Source organism: Scyliorhinus torazame, chromosome 1, assembly GCF_047496885.1.
Source record: "Scyliorhinus torazame isolate Kashiwa2021f chromosome 1, sScyTor2.1, whole genome shotgun sequence".
In the NCBI taxonomy this organism is placed as follows: domain Eukaryota; kingdom Metazoa; phylum Chordata; class Chondrichthyes; order Carcharhiniformes; family Scyliorhinidae; genus Scyliorhinus; species Scyliorhinus torazame.
This window is the reverse complement of record NC_092707.1, coordinates 174136624-174153730: the sequence shown is the minus strand read 5'-3', so window position 1 is coordinate 174153730 and position 17107 is coordinate 174136624. Positions and strand designations below refer to the sequence as shown.

The 17107-nt window shown below is 48.9% G+C and overlaps 1 protein-coding gene across 1 annotated transcript in view; it reads right to left on the bottom strand.

Annotated features, from left to right (window-relative positions):
* Positions 1-11943: 11943 nt before the first annotated feature.
* Positions 11944-17107, bottom strand: part of LOC140418529 (cyclic GMP-AMP synthase-like) — a 65235-nt gene continuing 60071 nt past the window's right edge. The window contains exon 6 of the mRNA XM_072502043.1: positions 11944-15827. Within this exon, the coding sequence (XP_072358144.1) occupies positions 15374-15827 (454 nt within the window). The 3' untranslated portion in view covers positions 11944-15373. The remainder of the gene's footprint in view (positions 15828-17107) is intronic.

Genomic DNA, 17107 nt, shown 5'->3' with positions numbered 1-17107 from the left:
TACCTGCTGTATGTAACATGCCTGGGCTTGCCCCTGCTGGCTCCGCCTGTGGCTCCTCCCCTCGGGCTCGGGTATAAAGGTGGCCAACCTCCGGCCCTGCCTTCAGTGTGGGGCCGGCTGCCAGCAGGTATCTTTAAGCTAATTAAAGCCACAGTTTCACTCTCAACTCGTCTTCTGTCGTTATTGATGGCACATCAATTTAATTATGCTTAAAGTTTTAAGATGGACCAATCACTCAAACCTGATCGCCTAGAGCCCAAGCAGTCGACGCCACTATCACGTTCGAACACTGGCTATACTGCTTCGAATCCTACATCAAATCCTCCGCCATCGCCGTCGCCGAGACCCACAAGCTGCGAATTCTCAATTCAAAGAACAAAGAACAAAGAAATGTACAGCACAGGAACAGGCCCTTCGGCCCTCCAAGCCCATGCCGACCATGCTGCCCGACTAAACTACAATCTTCTACACTTCCTGGGTCCGTATCCCTCTATTCCCATCCTATTCATGTATTTGTCAAGATGCCCCTTAAATGTCACTCATCCCTGCTTCCACCACCTCCTCTGGTAGCGAGTTCCAGGCACCCACTACGCTCTGCGTAAAAAACTTGCCTCGTACATCTACTCTAAACCTTGCCCCTCTCGCCTTAAACCTATGCCCCCTAGTAATTGACCCCTCTACCCCGGGGAAAAGCCTCTGACTATCCACTCTGTCTATGCCCCTCATAATTTTGTAGACGATTCCCGGGTGAGCTCGCAAGTATACTTTATTATCAGGGACGCTGCCTCGTACACGGATGCGATAATGCTGTTGAAAGGACAGTATGTCAGGAACGTCAACGAGGCATACACTAGGCATCTCCTTGCCATGCGGCGCCAGCGCCCCGGAGAATCGCATGCTGAATTTCTGCACGCATTGCGGGTACTCGGCCGGAACTGCAATTGTAAGGCGGTATCGGCTGTCAAGCACACAGTTGTTAATCGGGACGCGTATGTCGCATAACGTCAAATTACACCCGCCAGCGCCTACTAGAAAGGAGTACACTCGACCTCCAAGAGACAGTACAGCTTTCGGACTTGTTAGAAGTGGCCTTCCACAACATGGATGCCTACACCGCCGACCACGCGGCACCCTCGTGGGCGCCGCCACCACCCGACCTGGGGGCGCCGCAAGCCTTTGCCACGCAGCATCCCGCCAATTCTGGAGCCCCCAAGTGCTACATCTGTGGCCAGGGTAAGCACCCCAGACAACGCTGCCCAACGAGGAGCGCGACCTGCAACGGGTGCGGAAAAAAGGGCCATTTCGCTAAAGCCTGCCAGGCCCGTTCTGTTTTTAAACCCAGCAGCGCAGCGTGTCACCCGTGGAGGCCGCCATCTTCACCGCAACTCGCCACGTGCGACCTCTGGGGGCTGTAGCTGAACCCTCAGACTTACCCCCATGCACGATGCCCCCGCTGTTGTGTTGTTCACCCTGGGGTAACGCGGATTGCACACACTGCAATTAACTGATCAAGTATACAGCAAACGAAGGTGTTGGTTCAATAAAATAATTATTGAACTCTAGCAACAAAGCACACAGCTGCCTGTGGGTTGACTCTCGACTACCCTAAGTAAACTAAAGCTAACTATCTAGACCAGGCTAGTTCTGATCCACGTGTTGGAAGAGTTGAATGATTTGTACACCCTGACTATCACTATAGCTATCACCAGTGGAAAGACTCAAGAGTACTGATGCCTCATGTGTTTTATAGGTGTAAGTCCCCCTCTGGTGTCCTGTCTTGTGATTGGTCGTGTTCTGTTCTGTACAGTGATTGGCTCACCTGGGTGTCTGTCACTGCCTGCTTTTACCTCATGATGTGCATGGGTGCATATTATGACACCCTCCACCTGTACTAACTCTGCCCCTTCCTCCCCCCCACCACTGCCGGACTTCTCTGCATTTGCCGGCCAGTAATAATACAGCCGGTCTGGGAGTGCAAGTCCCCCCCCACCCACCATTTCCTTTCTAAAACACCTGTAGTATCCGCTGCATCTTGCCAGCCCATACAAAAGCCAAAATTAACCTGTCCGCCTTACAAAACGCCTTTAGCAGGAATATCGGGAGGGATTGAAACACAAACAGAAATCTTGGCAGGATGCCCAACTTCACTGTCTGCACCTGCCCAGCTAATGAAAGTCGGACGGCATCCCTTGTTTCAGATCCTCTTTCACCCCCTCCACCAAGCCAGCCAGATTCCATATATACATCGTGACCCAATCATGAGCCACCTGAATACCCAAATACCTGAACCTCTTGGCCAACCTAAATGGTCGAGTACCCAAACCTGCCTCTCTCCCCAGGGCATTCACCAGAAACACTTCACTTTTGCTCATATTCAATTTGTAACCCGAAAAAGCGCCAAACATCTCCAGTATATCCATAATCCTATCCATGCAATCCAATGGATTAGAAATATACAGCAACAAGTCATCTGCATACAACGAGATTCTATGCTCCCTACCTCCCCAAACAATACCTGACCACTCCTCTGAGGCCCGGAACGCAATAGCCAAGGGCTCAACAGCCAATGCGACCAGAAGTGGGGATAACGGGCACCCCTGCCTCATTTCCCCATATAGCTGGAAATCTCCCGAGCTAATCAAATTAGCCGCACCCTGCTCTCAGGCAGCACATAACCACATTCAATTGGACGGCACAGTGGTTAGCACCTCTGCCTCACAGGGCCGAGTTCCCGGGTTTGATTCCAGCCATGGGTCACTGTCCATGTGGCGTTTTCACATTCCCCCCATGTCTGCGTGGGTCTTACCCCCACAACCCAAAGATATGCAGGATAGGTGGATTGGCCAGCCGAAATTGCCCCGTATTTGGAAATTTAAAGAAAAAATAACTACATTCAATAAACATCTAATATTACATGACAGCTGCCTTCCCTTGACAAAACTCATCTGATTCTCTGACACCATCTCTGGCACACACCCCTCGAGCCACCTTGCCACCTTCACATGTGTGTTTATTAGGGAACTGGGCCTACGCAACCCACACTCCACCGGGTAGTTATCCTTCTTGGAGATTAACGAAATCGATGCCTGAGCCAGCATGGCCGGCAGCTCTCCTATCACCAAAGAGTTGGAAAATATCTCCAGGCGATATGGGGCCAATTACGCCGCAAAGCGCATATAAAAATCAATCAGGTCCCAGCGTCTTCCCTGACTGCATCAACCCACTTGCCTCCATCACCACTTGTAGCCCCAGTGGAGCCTCAAATCCCTCCCCCTTCTCCCCCTCAACCTCCAGGAACACCAGCTCGTCAAGAAATCATCCATCTCAGCCCCCTCGCCCCGAGGTTTAGACCCAAACAGCCCCCTAGAGAAGGACTTAAATGCTTTATTCATGCTCTCCGGTGTCTTCACCAACGCACCCCCTCCTGTCTCACTTGTACTACCTCCCACACGGCAGCTTGTCACCTCAGTTGATGTGCTAGCAGACGGCTGGCCTTCTCCCCAAATTCATACAGGACCCCCCTTTCTCTCCAAAGCTGGCCCACCGCCTTCCCTGTTGTCAACAAATCAAATTCCCTTCACAACTTCTTCCGCTCCACCAAGAGCTCCCTGGTCGAGACTATAAGAGTACCGCCGATCGACCTCTAAAATTGCACCCACCAATCGCTGCCTCTCCGCCCCCTCTCCACCTTATCACTATGAACCTTTACAAAATCACCTCCCCTCATACCACCGCTTTCAACGCCTACCAAAACGTGGAGGCCAAGATCTCTCCGATCTGACTAAACTCTATATACCCCTTAATTATCAAAGCCATCTTTCTGCAAAACTTTTCATGCGCCAGTAGCGCCGAGACCATCCTCCACGAGGGTCCCTGTGACTGGCCCACATCCAACCTCACATCCATGAAATACGCCACAAGCGCCCCATATTGTATGGTGAGGAAAGAATGCTAGGATCACTAAGAATATCCTGCAGAAAACAAAATCCAGGGGAGGGCTAGCCCTCCCAAACCTACAATTCTACCACTGGGCAGCTACAGCAGAAAGAGTGATGGGATGGATGAAGGAGCCAGAGGCTGAGTGGGTGCATGGGGAGGAGGCCTCCTGCAAGGGGACCTCCCTCCGGGCCCTCGCCACAGTGGCACTCCCATCCCCACCCAAGAAACACTCCAGCAGCCCAGTGATGTTAGCCACCCTCCAGACGTGGAACCAACTACGGCAGCAATTCGGACTGACCGAAATATCCGACAAAGCCCCCATCTGTGTGAACCACAGATTCACATCAGCACTCACCAACACCACCTTCAAAAGGTGGAGACAGGACGGGGGGACATTGACAATCAGGGATCTATACACTGACGGTAGGGTCACAACACTGGAAGAACTGACTCAGATTCCAACTAGCTAAAGGCAACAAACTCAAATACGTACAGCTTAAAAACTTCCTACGGAAGGAGACAAGGATATACCTGCGATCACCACGACAGACACTATTAGAAGAGCTACTGGACGCAGACATCCTAGACAGAGGGAACAGAAGTGAAATGTACGAACGACTGCTAGAGAGGTCCGACACCTAACTGGACACGACAAGGAGGAAATGGGAGGAAGACTTGGGGTTCGAAATAGGGTGGGGATTCTGGAGCGAAGCACTGCACAGGGTCAACTCACCTCCATATGCGCGAGGCTCAACCGAACACAGCAAATAGTGGTACATAGAGCCCACTTGACCAGAACCTGAATGTGCAGGTTCTTCCCAGAGGTGGAGGATAGATGTGAACAGTGCCAAGGATGCCCGGCCAACCACGCCCACATGTTCTGGTCTTGTCCCAGACATGCTGGGTACTGGACAGCCTTCTTCGAGGCAACGTCCAAGGTGGTGGGGATGAGGGTGGAGCCATGCCCGAAAGTGGCGGTCTTCGGGGTATCAGACCAGCCAGATCTCTTCATGGGGAGGAGGGTGGACGCCCTTGCCTTTGCCTCACTGATCACCCGCCGTAGAATACTCCTTGGTTTGCGATCAGCAGCAACAGCAAAAGCTGCAGACTGGCTGTCCGACCTATCAGAATTTCTCCAAATGGAAAAAATCAAATTCACCATCCGTGGGTCGGAAGAGGGCTTCCACAAAACATGGGAGCCATTCACCCGACTGTCCGGAGACCGGTTTGTGGGCAACAGATAAATAAATAAATAGCCAGTAGCCAGGGGGAAATAGCCAGGACAAGATAGAAAGAGGAAAACGAGGGAGGACCGGGGAGTGGGGGGAGGGGGTGGAGCAAGGCGAGGCAGCAAAACCCAGCAAGAAAGAATGGGGAGCAGCAGTGAAAAAGGGGGGAAGGGAGGGGGGTCAAGGAGAGAGGAGCTGGAGGGAAGGGGGGGGATAGGGAGGATTGTATGCTGAGCCAAACGGCGACAGGCTGTAAATAGAGAAACCTAAGAAGGAATCTTTGTGACTGTACAATAAATGAAAATGAACGGCAATGTGTATAATTTTGAAAATGCTAATAAAAAGATTTTTTTAAAAAAAGAAATTGCGTGTGAGATGTCAGGAGTGGGATGCTTTAGCATTGCAGAGTTTTTGCCAACTCAAGTTGGATGAGGAGAGCACAAAGCTGTACACCTTCAACGCTCCATTTGGGAGCTAACATTTTCTTAGAATGCCATTTGGTATTATTTCAGCATCTGAAATTTTCCATAGACCAATCGACATGTTATAGAAGGAATTCCAGTCATTAGAGTGCACATAGACATGGGCGGCACGGTGGCACAGTGGTTAGCACTGCTGCCTACGGCGCTGAGGACCCGGGTTCAATCCCGGTCCCGGGTCACTCTCTGTGTGGAATTTGCACATTCTTTTTTTTAAACAAATGTAGAGTACCCAATTATATTTTTCCAATTAAGGGGCAATTTAATGTGGCCAATCCACCTAAACTGTACATCATTAGGTTGCAGGGGTGAAGCCCACCCAGACACAGGGAGAACGTGCAAACTCCACACAGTCAGTGACCCGAGGCCGGTCCTCAGCGCCATGGGCAGCAGTGCTAACCACTGACCCACCTTGCCGCCTTATCAATTTGCACATTCTCCTGTCTGCGTGGGTTTCACCCTCACAACCCAAAGATGTGCAGGTTAGCTGGATTGGCCATGCTAAATTGCCCCTTAATTAGCAAAAAATATATAAATAATTGGGTACTCTCAATTTTTTTAAAAATAGCGTACGTAGATGATATCATCGTTTGGGGTTGAACAAAAGAAGAGCATGACGAAAGGCTTATCAAAGTGTTGAGAAGCATAAAAAATTATGACCTCAGGTTAAATAAAGCCAAATGCTAGTTTGGTGTTGAAGAAATTACATTCTTGACTGACAAGCTGTCTGCTTGAGGTGCACAACCACACCAGGAGAAGATAAAGGCGATATTAAACATGCCATGTCCAACAGACAAAACAAAAAAGGAGTCCTCAGGATGCAAGGTATGATAAATTTCATAGGTAAAATCATTCCTAATTTATCAGCAAAAACGACAAGCTTACGGGAAATAATCAAAAAGGATACTATTTTCCAATGGTCTGAAAGACATGAGAAAGAGTGGCAAATGCTAGAGGAAGCACTGACAACAGCAGCTCCACTGCTGACAATTTTTGACCCTCCAAGGAACTCAAAAATATTGACAGATGCATTGAAAGATGGGTTGGGAGCAGTGCTACTGCAGCAAGACAATGATGAAAATTGGCTTCCAATTGCATATGCTTAAAGGTCAGTGACTGACACAGAGCGTAGATATGCTCAGATCAAGAAAGAATGTTTAGGTCTGAGCAATGGCTTAGACAAGTTTTACAATTACGTATATGGGACGGGATTCTCCGAGCCTCCGCGCCAAAATCACGCTCAGCGCGGGGGCGGAGAATGGGCGTCAAAACAGAGATCTGGGGCGAAATTCTCCCCCAACGGCGGGATGTCCACCGACTGGCGCCAAAGCCGGCGCCAATCAGACGGGCATCGCGCCGGCCCAAAGGTGCGGAATGCTCCGCATCTTTGGCGGCCTAGCCCCAACATTGAGGGGCTAGGCCGACGCCGGAGGGATTTCCGGCCCGCCAGCTGGCGGAAATGGCGTTTGTTTCCCCGCCAGCTGGCGCGGAAATGCGGCGCATGCGCGGGAGCGTCAGCGGCCGCTGTCAGTTTCCTGGCGCATGCGCGGGAGCGTCAGCGGCCGCTGTCAGTTTCCCGCGCATGCGCAGTGGGGAGAGTCTCTTCCGCGTCCGCCATGGTGGAGGCCGTGGCGGAGGCGGAAGGGAAAGAGTGCCCCCACGGCACAGGCCCGCCCACGGATCGGTGGGCCCCGATCGCGGGCCAGGCCACCGTGGGGGCACCCCCCGGGGTCAGATCGCCCCGCGCCCCCCCCCAGGACCCCGGAGCCCGCCCACGCCGCCTGGTCCCGCCGGTAAATACCAGGTTTGATTTACGCCGGCGGGACAGGCAATTTCTGGGCGGGACTTCGGCCCATCCGGGCCAGAGAATCCAGCGGGGGGTCCCGCCAACCGGCGCGGCCGGATTCCCACCCCCGCCCAATCTCCGGGAGCGGAGACTTCGGCGGGGGCGGGGGCGGGATTCACGGCGGCCAACGGCCATTCTCCGCCCCGGCGGGGGGTCGGAGAATGACGCCCCGGGTCCGACGCCGCTCCTGCGATTCTCCGGTCCACGGAGAATTGCCTCAAATAGCGCACGCGCGTCTACGCGATGCCGGTCGGTGGCCATTGAAAGAGACCCCCGCGGAGATTCTCCGCCGACAGCTGGCCAAGTTCCTGCCGGCGTGGTTCTCTCATGTTCCCACCCGGCGGGAAAGTCGACTGGCGGCTGCGGACCCAGTCAGTGGCAGCCGTGGGGGGATGGGGGTGGGGGGGGGGTCCTTTTCCTGGAGGGGTGCCTCCAGGACGGCCAGTGTTCTGATCGGGGGCCACTGATCCGTGGGCACGCGCGATCTGGGGGCGGGCCTATGTTGTCGGTGCCGGTCCGCAGTGTGAGTCGGCCATGTTGCGCGACGCGGCCGACCGAGGCCACCGCCATGCGCATGCGCGTACCCCGACCGGAAGTGCAGGGCCCCATATCGGCAGCCGGGGCTGCAAGGAGTGCTCCGGGGCCCTGCTAGCCCCCTGCAAATCAGAGGATCAGCCTGGACTTTCTCCAGGTAAGTCCAGAGTGATTCGCGCACGTCTTTTCGTGGGCATGGGGACATAGCCCCATTATTGGAGAATCCCACCCATGGCCTTCCGATATTCTTGGTTGAAACAGATCACAGACCGTTAGTAGCAAATCATAAGAAAACATTTAAATGAGGTGTCACCGAGATACAAAGGAAAATGATGAAACTCCAGAGGTACGACTTCAATCTCATTTATTCTCCAGGAAAACATATCGTAGTCGCTGATGCACTCTCACGAACGACGGATATGATGGAAGAACAATGCATGGATGAGTATGTGGGAACTTCCGGTGGCAGCATGTCGAGGGGAAGTAGCACATTGGGTGGCTCCCGCTTGAGGTTTATTTCTAAGAGGTTTGAAGTCCGGTCATTTCATAGAATTTACAGTGCAGAAGGAGGCCATTCGGCCCATCGAGTCTGCACCGGCTCTTGGAAAGAGCACCTACCGAAGGTCAACACCTCCACCCTATCCCCATAACCCAGTAACCCCACCCAACACTAAGGGCAATTTTGGACATTAAAGGCAATTTTGGACACTAAGGGCAATTTATCATGGCCAATCCACCTAACCTGCACATCTTTGGACTGTGGGAGGAAACCGGAGCACCCGGAGGAAACCCACGCACACACGGGGAGGATGTGCAGACTCCGCACAGACAGTGACCCAAGCCGGAATCGAACCCTGGAGCTGTGAAGCAATTGTGCTATCCACAATGCTACCGTGCTACCCCCGGTCCCGGGGGTAATTTTTGGAGGATTGAAGAAAGAAAGATAATAAGTTGCAAAATGGTGTGAAAAGGGCTGCGAGGAGCAGCTGTGAAGAAGGGAGGACACGAGGGTTCGCCTTCAAGTGAGAGGGCCAGCAAAAGCACGGGCAAGATGGCGGACGCCGGACCGCATGGTGGGGTCGCACTGCTTACAGTGGAAAAGATGACCGAGGTGATGGCTGTGGAGCTGTAGAAGTAGTTTGCGAGGCACATGGAGGCGTTGAGGAAGGAGATGGCGGTCGCACTGAGATCATTGGTGGAGGAGACAATCACCCCGGTGAGGGCTGCTGTGGCAAAGACATCGGCCGAGGTGAGAGACCAGGGTGAGTAGATGAAGGAAGTGGAGGAGGCCGTGTCGCAGCACAGAGACCAGTTCACCACGATGGGGGGGCGAGCTGCGGAGGGTGGTGGAGGTCAACAGAGGACTCCGAGCAAAGCTTGAAGATTTGGAGAACCGCTCGAGGCGGCATTATGTGAGAATTGTGGGCTTGCCCGAAGGGGCAGAGAGCCCAAGGCCAACAGAGTACTTCGCTAAGATGCTGGCAGAGTTGATGAGGGAGGGTGAGGACCCCTCCTGGTATGAATTGGACCGAGCTCATCGGTCATTAAGGCCGAAATCCAAAGTAAATGAGCCGCCGATTATCTGCTTCCATAAACTGATCATTCGTAGGTGGGTCTTGTTGGGGTGGATGTCAGCTTCGCCCCCTTGTGCCTTGGCTTGGTGGAGGACCTGCTGGAGTTTCTGACCCTGGAGAAGGTGAAGTTTGAGCTGAACGGAGTGAAAGAGAAGTTCTACAATTCTTGGGGTTTGTTTATTATGCACGTTCAGTAGTTGTTTCCCTCTGAATGCTCAGGTGGGGGCGGGAGGGGGGGGGGTCTGTTTTCATTTTTGTTCTCGATTCTACGAGTCTATGTTTTAGATTTTATATTGTTGGGATTGTTCTGTTGTTGTTTTCTTTCTTTGTATGGCAAAAAATGGCAAATCAAATTTTTTTTTTTTAAGTAGAAAAGGCCCTGCAAGCAAACCCCAAGAATTGTAGAACTCCTCCTTCACCCCCCTCAGCTCAAACCTCACCTTCTCCAAGGTCAAAAACCTCAGCAGGCCCCCCGCCACGCCAAGGCACTGGGGAGAGAAGCTGACCTCCACCCCAACAAGACCCACCTACGAACGATCAGTGAGGCAAAGTCTAAATCAACTGTCCCAATACCTCATATCTCCTCACCCCAGTACCAAGGTATGTCCCCCAACCAACCCCTGTGAACCCCCTATGCCAAGCTATGGCACTTCTATGACCCAGCCCAAGAACAATTTACCCATTATGTACTGTATAGAAACAATGAGCTCAATAGCAACAATTGCATGTGTAAAGAATGTTCCACTGTCTTAAAAATAAACATTTTATTAAAGCGCACTAGAAATGTTAATCATACAAACCATTTAAATCATCAATAGCTGAAACTGCAAGCACTTGAAACCTCTTTATCTTGTATAAATAAATATTGTTTAGTTGACAGCAGAGATCAAAGAGCCAGAACTGTCAATCGAGCAATCTTTCCCTGGGGCTCAGGTGTTTCAATTCCCTGAGCTCTCAACAAAAATACATAATAACGCTTGCCTGAAACCCAGAAATCCAATGGCCTGTTAAAACACCTACTTGCAGTTTGACCTATTAACACATTAAGTGGTTTGGGTGATTGACATTTTTATTGGCCTATAGATAAAAGGGAGTTTTGTTAAGAAAGTAGAAAAGTTATCAATGAATGAATTTTTAAAGCTTTTGCACATCCTATTGTCATTGGTTCTAATACAGCGTAGGGTGAGTGAATGGGCATGAAAGTGTCATAATTTGGCATGGAGGCCATAGTGATTGGATGGGGGACATACTTTGGCATGGAGGCATGAGGGGCCTTGGGGGTGGGGTGGAGGCATGGGGGGCATGAGGAGGACCTTTTGAATTTACTTTCAAAAGGTTCCTGCATGCAGACTATATCCCATGGTGACTCTGAGGCATTGTAAACCATGCCTCTTTGAAAAGCTGGCCTGACTCCATGAAAAGCGTGTAGGACTAGGACATGCCTATTCCCACAGTGGAGCCAGACAGAGAGTACAGGGTGCGGTTGCGTGGCCTGAACCAGCCTGCACCCTTAAAAGGCACTCCCAAAAATCAGAAACTCTGGGAACGGGATTTAAATCCCAGAATCTGGACACGCTGCCATTTTTGACGGCCTCCCGGGTAATCCTGAATAGCTGAAATTCCAGCCAGTTGACTCCTTGCTGAGGTGTTCTTCCAAAGGGTACTAGCTGACTTCTGTTAGCTTACCCAAATGGCAACTGTTTATGTTTGGGAATTGACAATAAAGGACTCAACATCTTGAGGAGCAGAGAACTGAAAGAATATTGGAAGTAATCAACTTTAAGCTATAAACCATTTCTCCCTCCTCACCCCTGACTAGGTTAAATAATCTGCTGTCACTCACTGTTTAGGTTCCAATATAGTGAATTGTAACTTAGGCTATACTGAAGGTCTGTTGGTATGTGTGAAATTATTAATTCCTTTTAGATGAGAGAGCAGAAAAATTAAATGATGTAAGAAAAAAGAGATGTAAATAATATTTAAGGTCCAGCTCCTGCTTCCTAAAGCAGAGCAATTGTGCAATATTGATGTAGGAACTTGTGTCTATTGGCAAGGAGATTATTACACTGAATTTTGATATGGGAAAGTTTGATGGCTTAATATTCAATGTGTAATTATATCCACTCCTTAAGTCTCACTTACTGTGTTGTGGTCATTCGCTGACTTCAAGTCTGAGTGAATTTACAGTACACAAACGTTTTTAATATATTTATAGCTTTATTGACAATAAGTAAAAAGCCACAAGAACAGAAAGAAGCTGAAGACACATATAGTGAGGTTCACAGAACATTGCTCACAAGATGGGTGGCACGGTGGCGCAGTGGTTAGCACTGCTGCCTCATGGTGCTGAGGACCCGGGTTCAATCCCGACCCTGGGTCACTGTCCGTGTGGAGTTTGCACATTCTCCCCGTGTCTGCGTGGGTCTCACCCCCCAACCCAAAAGATGTGCAGGTTAGGTGGATTGGCCACACTAAATTGCCCTTAATTGGAATAAAAATGAATTGGGTACTCTAAATTTTTAAGGAAAAAAAAGACATTACTCACAAGCCCAATATGCTACCTGTGACCATGCTGATGATAAATCAGTTATGTCAGAATCTTCTGCCGAGCAATTTTTAACATTGTTCAAGATTAACAAATTCTTAAACAAGGTCGGTAAGTTTATTTTTTCCCTTTTCTGTGTTTTATTCTTCTTTTGTTTTGTCAATTTGAAATCTCTAAAACCTTAAATTCAGGAAGAATTGGTATTCTGATATGTTTTCCATAAGATATCAGGAATACAGAAATAAGTCAAATTTCTTGAAATTGGAGCTGTATGTTTGAACTAACAGTGTAGAGAGGTGGTCTGGCCTAAATAGATCCCTCCACTGCATGTGTTCTTCACTGCCTGTGCATAGAAAATGTACAGTGTCGACCGAGAGGCTTCCAAGTCAGCTTTTCTTAAAGAACTGTGGTTCATCCTTCAATAGGGCCTTGTTGGTGCTACAATTGGGTGAAGGTAGAGATGCAACAAACATTTTAACTGTTCTTGTGCTGGATCTTGTCTACAGGTCAGGCTCCAGTGGATAGCCCAACCTGCACAAACTCCCTTATGAACTGAAGATAGCAAAGGCAGGTCTTCTCGAGCATACTCAAGTTGGCATATTCTGGGTTGAATAATTGGTATTCTGGTAAATTCCAGTTTAGTAAGATGCTTATGGTGCAATTTTCCCCTCTTCCGGAATTGCTTCCCACTCAGAAAAAGATCGGTGCTGCCTTAATTGGCTTATGCTCAATGTAATGGTTTGGATAGATCATTTACATAGAATTTACAGTGCAGAAGGAGGCCATTTGGCCCAGCGAGTCTGCACCGGTGCTTGGAAAGAGCACCCTTCTTAAACCCACACCTCCACCCTATCCTCATAACCCAGTAACCCCACCTAACCATTTTGGACATTAAGGGAAATTTAGAATGGCCAATCCACCTAACCTGCACATCTTTCGACTTATGTGTGAGGAAACCGGAGCACCCGGAGGAAACCCACACAGACACATGGAAAACGTGCAGACTCCGCACAGACAGTGACCCAAGCCTGGAATCGAACCTGGGACCCTGGCGCTGTGAAGCAACAGTGCTAACCACTGTGCTAAAAAGGTAATGCAGTTGTTACACCTGTAACCACAGAGAACCAGACCAGTTACCACTGGTTTTCCTGTTGTCTGTTTATTTTTAATCATTATTTTGAACAGGTAAGCATCACTGGAAAGGCCAGCATTTATTGCCCATCCCTCATCACCTAAGAAGGTGGTGGTGGGTCTTCTTCGTTACCAGTACAGTCTACATACTTTGTTAGTATTTTTCCAGTGAAAAAAAGATACTAAAGACAGATTTCCTCTGAGACCCCAGGTATGACCATACCGGTTTGCCAAGTTGGATGCTAAGGTATTACTGAGAGCGCACAAAGCCCATATTATTTTAGCTGCACTTTTTCAGCGGTAATAGTAATGGAGTTTTCTACAAATGTGGAAGAAAATGCAGTAAACATAGATGTGCTCAATCCTTCAAAATTGCCAAAAGAAAATCAGCACCCGCTATGCAAAACCAATTTAGCTTCAGGAACATGCATTAAGCAAGTTTGGCCAGTTTCAAAATTTGTGGGGTGAAACACAGAGAAATTGTCAACTGGACCTCATTTGAATAATTTCTCAATGTAATGTGGACTTTTGCAAAGCTGCAGCAAGGTCTATTGCTTCAGTAAGTTGCCTGGAAACCAGACAGGGAGCACATTTGTCTCCCTGTTGAGCGCCACATTTGAAGAACACACGAGCACTGGACTGGTGCCTGTGGAACCATATTCCAGTGGTGGATCAGAAATGGGGAAAATTCAGGGAGGCAGTGGAAGACCTTCAAATTAAGAAGAAAACGTAAATAAAATCTACCTACTGCAGGTTGAGTATCCCTTATTCGAAATTCCAATACTCAAAAAGATCTGGGTCTGGATTCTCCGATCCCCGACGCCGAAATCGGGTTCGGCGACTGGGCGGAGGATCCACGATAACGACGAAATCGGGGGCGGCGCAGCTTTTGCGATGCTCCGCCCCTGAAAAGTGGCGTACTCTAGGAGTATGCCGTATCCACAGCCTTTGGCCATTGCCCGAGTTCTGTGCCGCGATGGTCTGACCCCGACCGGCCAAGTTCTCGACGGCATGAAACACGCGTGGTCTCACCCGTCGGGATCTCAGCGTGGTGGCTGTGGACTCAGACCAGCGCCGCCACAGTCGGGGGAGGGCCGATCTGTGGGCAGAGAGGGCATTATTCTGGACTGGGGGCAGTGTGGGGAAGGGTCCTGGGCGTGCAAGCTGGCCGAAGGGGGGGGGGCTATTTTTGTGGGATTGGTCCGCGGCCTGCATCCGCCATGAAGCATGGCGCGGCGCTGCAGGCAGCCGTGCGCATGCACGGCCGCAGACCCGCTGGGAGCTCTACGCTGCCTGGCTGCAAGCCCCCCCCCCCACCCCGGAGCATGGAATCGGTGGCCGTTTTGCGCCAGTTTTCCTGGCGTAAAACACCACAGTTTTCACGCCGGCGTGGGGACTTAGTCTCCGAAACCGAGAATCCAGCCCCTGAAATCCGCACATTTTCAGTGCCGGCTGTTCCTAGCACTGTGTCCCTTTCCTGTGGCCAAACACACATGCATGTGTGCATCCTTCCAACTGATGGCACTTGTTTGCTGCACCAAAAGAGTTGAACCCGGCACCTGATTCCCTGTCAGACACAGCACGACCGGTGATTCTGATTAGTGTCTGAGAGTCCTTCCAGCTTGGTAATCCAAAATTCAAAACATTCCGGAATACGAGACACTCTCGGCCCTGAGCATTTCGAATAAGGAATACTCGACCTGTACTTAGCTGGACTAATTTGCCTACATAGCAACTGTAATCTATTGTCTGTGAAATGGCTTGGGACATTTGATTCATGTGATGAGGTGCTTTTTTAAAATTGTTTTTGGGGGTTTTATCTTTCTATTTTTCATTCCTGCTCTACATCTCACTCTTTCTTTCCTTCTTTCAATGGTAAAGTAAAATAATTTAAAAATTGGTCAAGAAAATTAACCTGTCATGAATAAATCCCTTGAAGAGAGGAATGATATGGGGAGAGAAGAAAAAAATTACTGGAAGGCAATAGAATTTTCCAAAAAAAAAAAATCAAAAAGATTAGAGCCGGAGTGAAATCCTTGCAGCATCATAATGTATGTGACTGGTTCATCAAAACCAACACATGTCTGACAAGATATTTAAAAGATTTTGACAAAAAATACAATGATTAATAAGATCACAGAAGATGTTGCTAGTTTAACCAATAGGTTCTGACTCTGAGGGACTAGTGCTTCCTGCTGGTATTCCTCAGGAGGTGCAAATGCCGGAATTTGATTTGCTTTTTGCTCCTTTAGCACCTTCAACAGGAATTTTAAATTCTTTGGTGCAAAATTCATTGAGTCAAATAAATTGCAGGTAGCCACGAAGAAGTGTTTCAACTCTGCCTTTTCTACATGTTCAATGAAATCATCTAAGATATTGAGAAAGCATTCAACCACCTTGGAGGCAGGCCATTGGTCATCTCTGGATCTCCGGACCATTGAATGGAAATATGCAGTTTTTACACAATAGGAGTGGAGTTTAGATAGCTCCTTTGGGTACTGTTCCTTCAGGATATGAACAAGATGCTTCATGAGTTTGAGACAGCTTTTCCTGGGGGAAAAATAGGATAACAGAAAAATAATAAATCCAGTAATTCCGTATCTGTGGCACTTATAGGAAAATACCATACAATAGGTAAAGAAAATGAATATTGGTCATCTAAGAGGAAGAGTATTGAAAAGTTACCAAGTAAAGGCTGAGCATAACCTGGGAAACCTGACATGAAATGTTACATTACAATTTTACTTTAACTATGTACACCTGGAAAGCACCCAAAAATAAAAGCATGAGATATTGTCAAACATATGTTTTCATCATAAAAAGGCTGACCAAAGTATAGGAGTGCTCTAATCTAAAATATATGTAGCAATGATGGAAAATATAATGTGCTTTCATTGGTTTGCATTTAAATATTATATATAAGCTCCCATAATATATGTAAGTCTTTTCTCAATCATATTTTAATTACATTTGCCGGAATCTTTCAGCCTTTCAAGCCGCCGGGATCTTCCGATCCCACTGCCATAAACTGAGATTTCAATGGCTGGACGTGGGGAAACCTGCATCAACGGGTTGCTGGAAAATTCTGGCCATTGTTTCTGGTGAAACGGGAAAACAACAAAAATGGAAGAAAACGATTTACATCATTTAAAAAATGTTAAGTACCCAATTCATTTTTTTTCCAATTAAGGGGCAATTTAGCATGGCCAATCCACCTAACCTACACATCTTTGGGTTGTGGGGGTGAGGCACATGCAAACTCCATGTGGATAGTGACCTGGGGCCGGGATCGAACCTGGGTCCTCAGTGCCGTAGGCAGCAGTACTAGCCCAGAAGAAAACAATTTACATCAGTAGATGTTTGTGTCCTTTGCTCGTGCTTTTGTTACCTTCAGAACCAACTGTTCCAATGTTTTCCTGGAAGGCTTCACATCTTCCACCCACTCCATACTTCAGCTCATCGAAAACTCTGCCGCCCATGCCCTAATTAGAACACGTCCCTATTCATCCATTTCCTCTGTGCTTGCTGACCTACACAATGTCTCAAATTTAAAATGTCCATTCTTGGGTTGAAACCCCTAGTCCCCCACCCCTGTCCCCTCTCTCTCTCTCTCTCTATCTCCAGCCCCAGAATCCACCAGGAACCCTCTATTCTCCAATTGTGCCTCTCTTGTACATCCCTGATTATCTTTATCCCATCATTGCAACTATGTTGTCCACATTCTAAACTCTGGAATTTCTTCCTTGAACACCAAACCCCTCTCTCCTTCTTTAAGACACTCCTCTTTGACCGTGTTTTGGGTCTCCTGTCCTAATATCTCCTGATGGGCT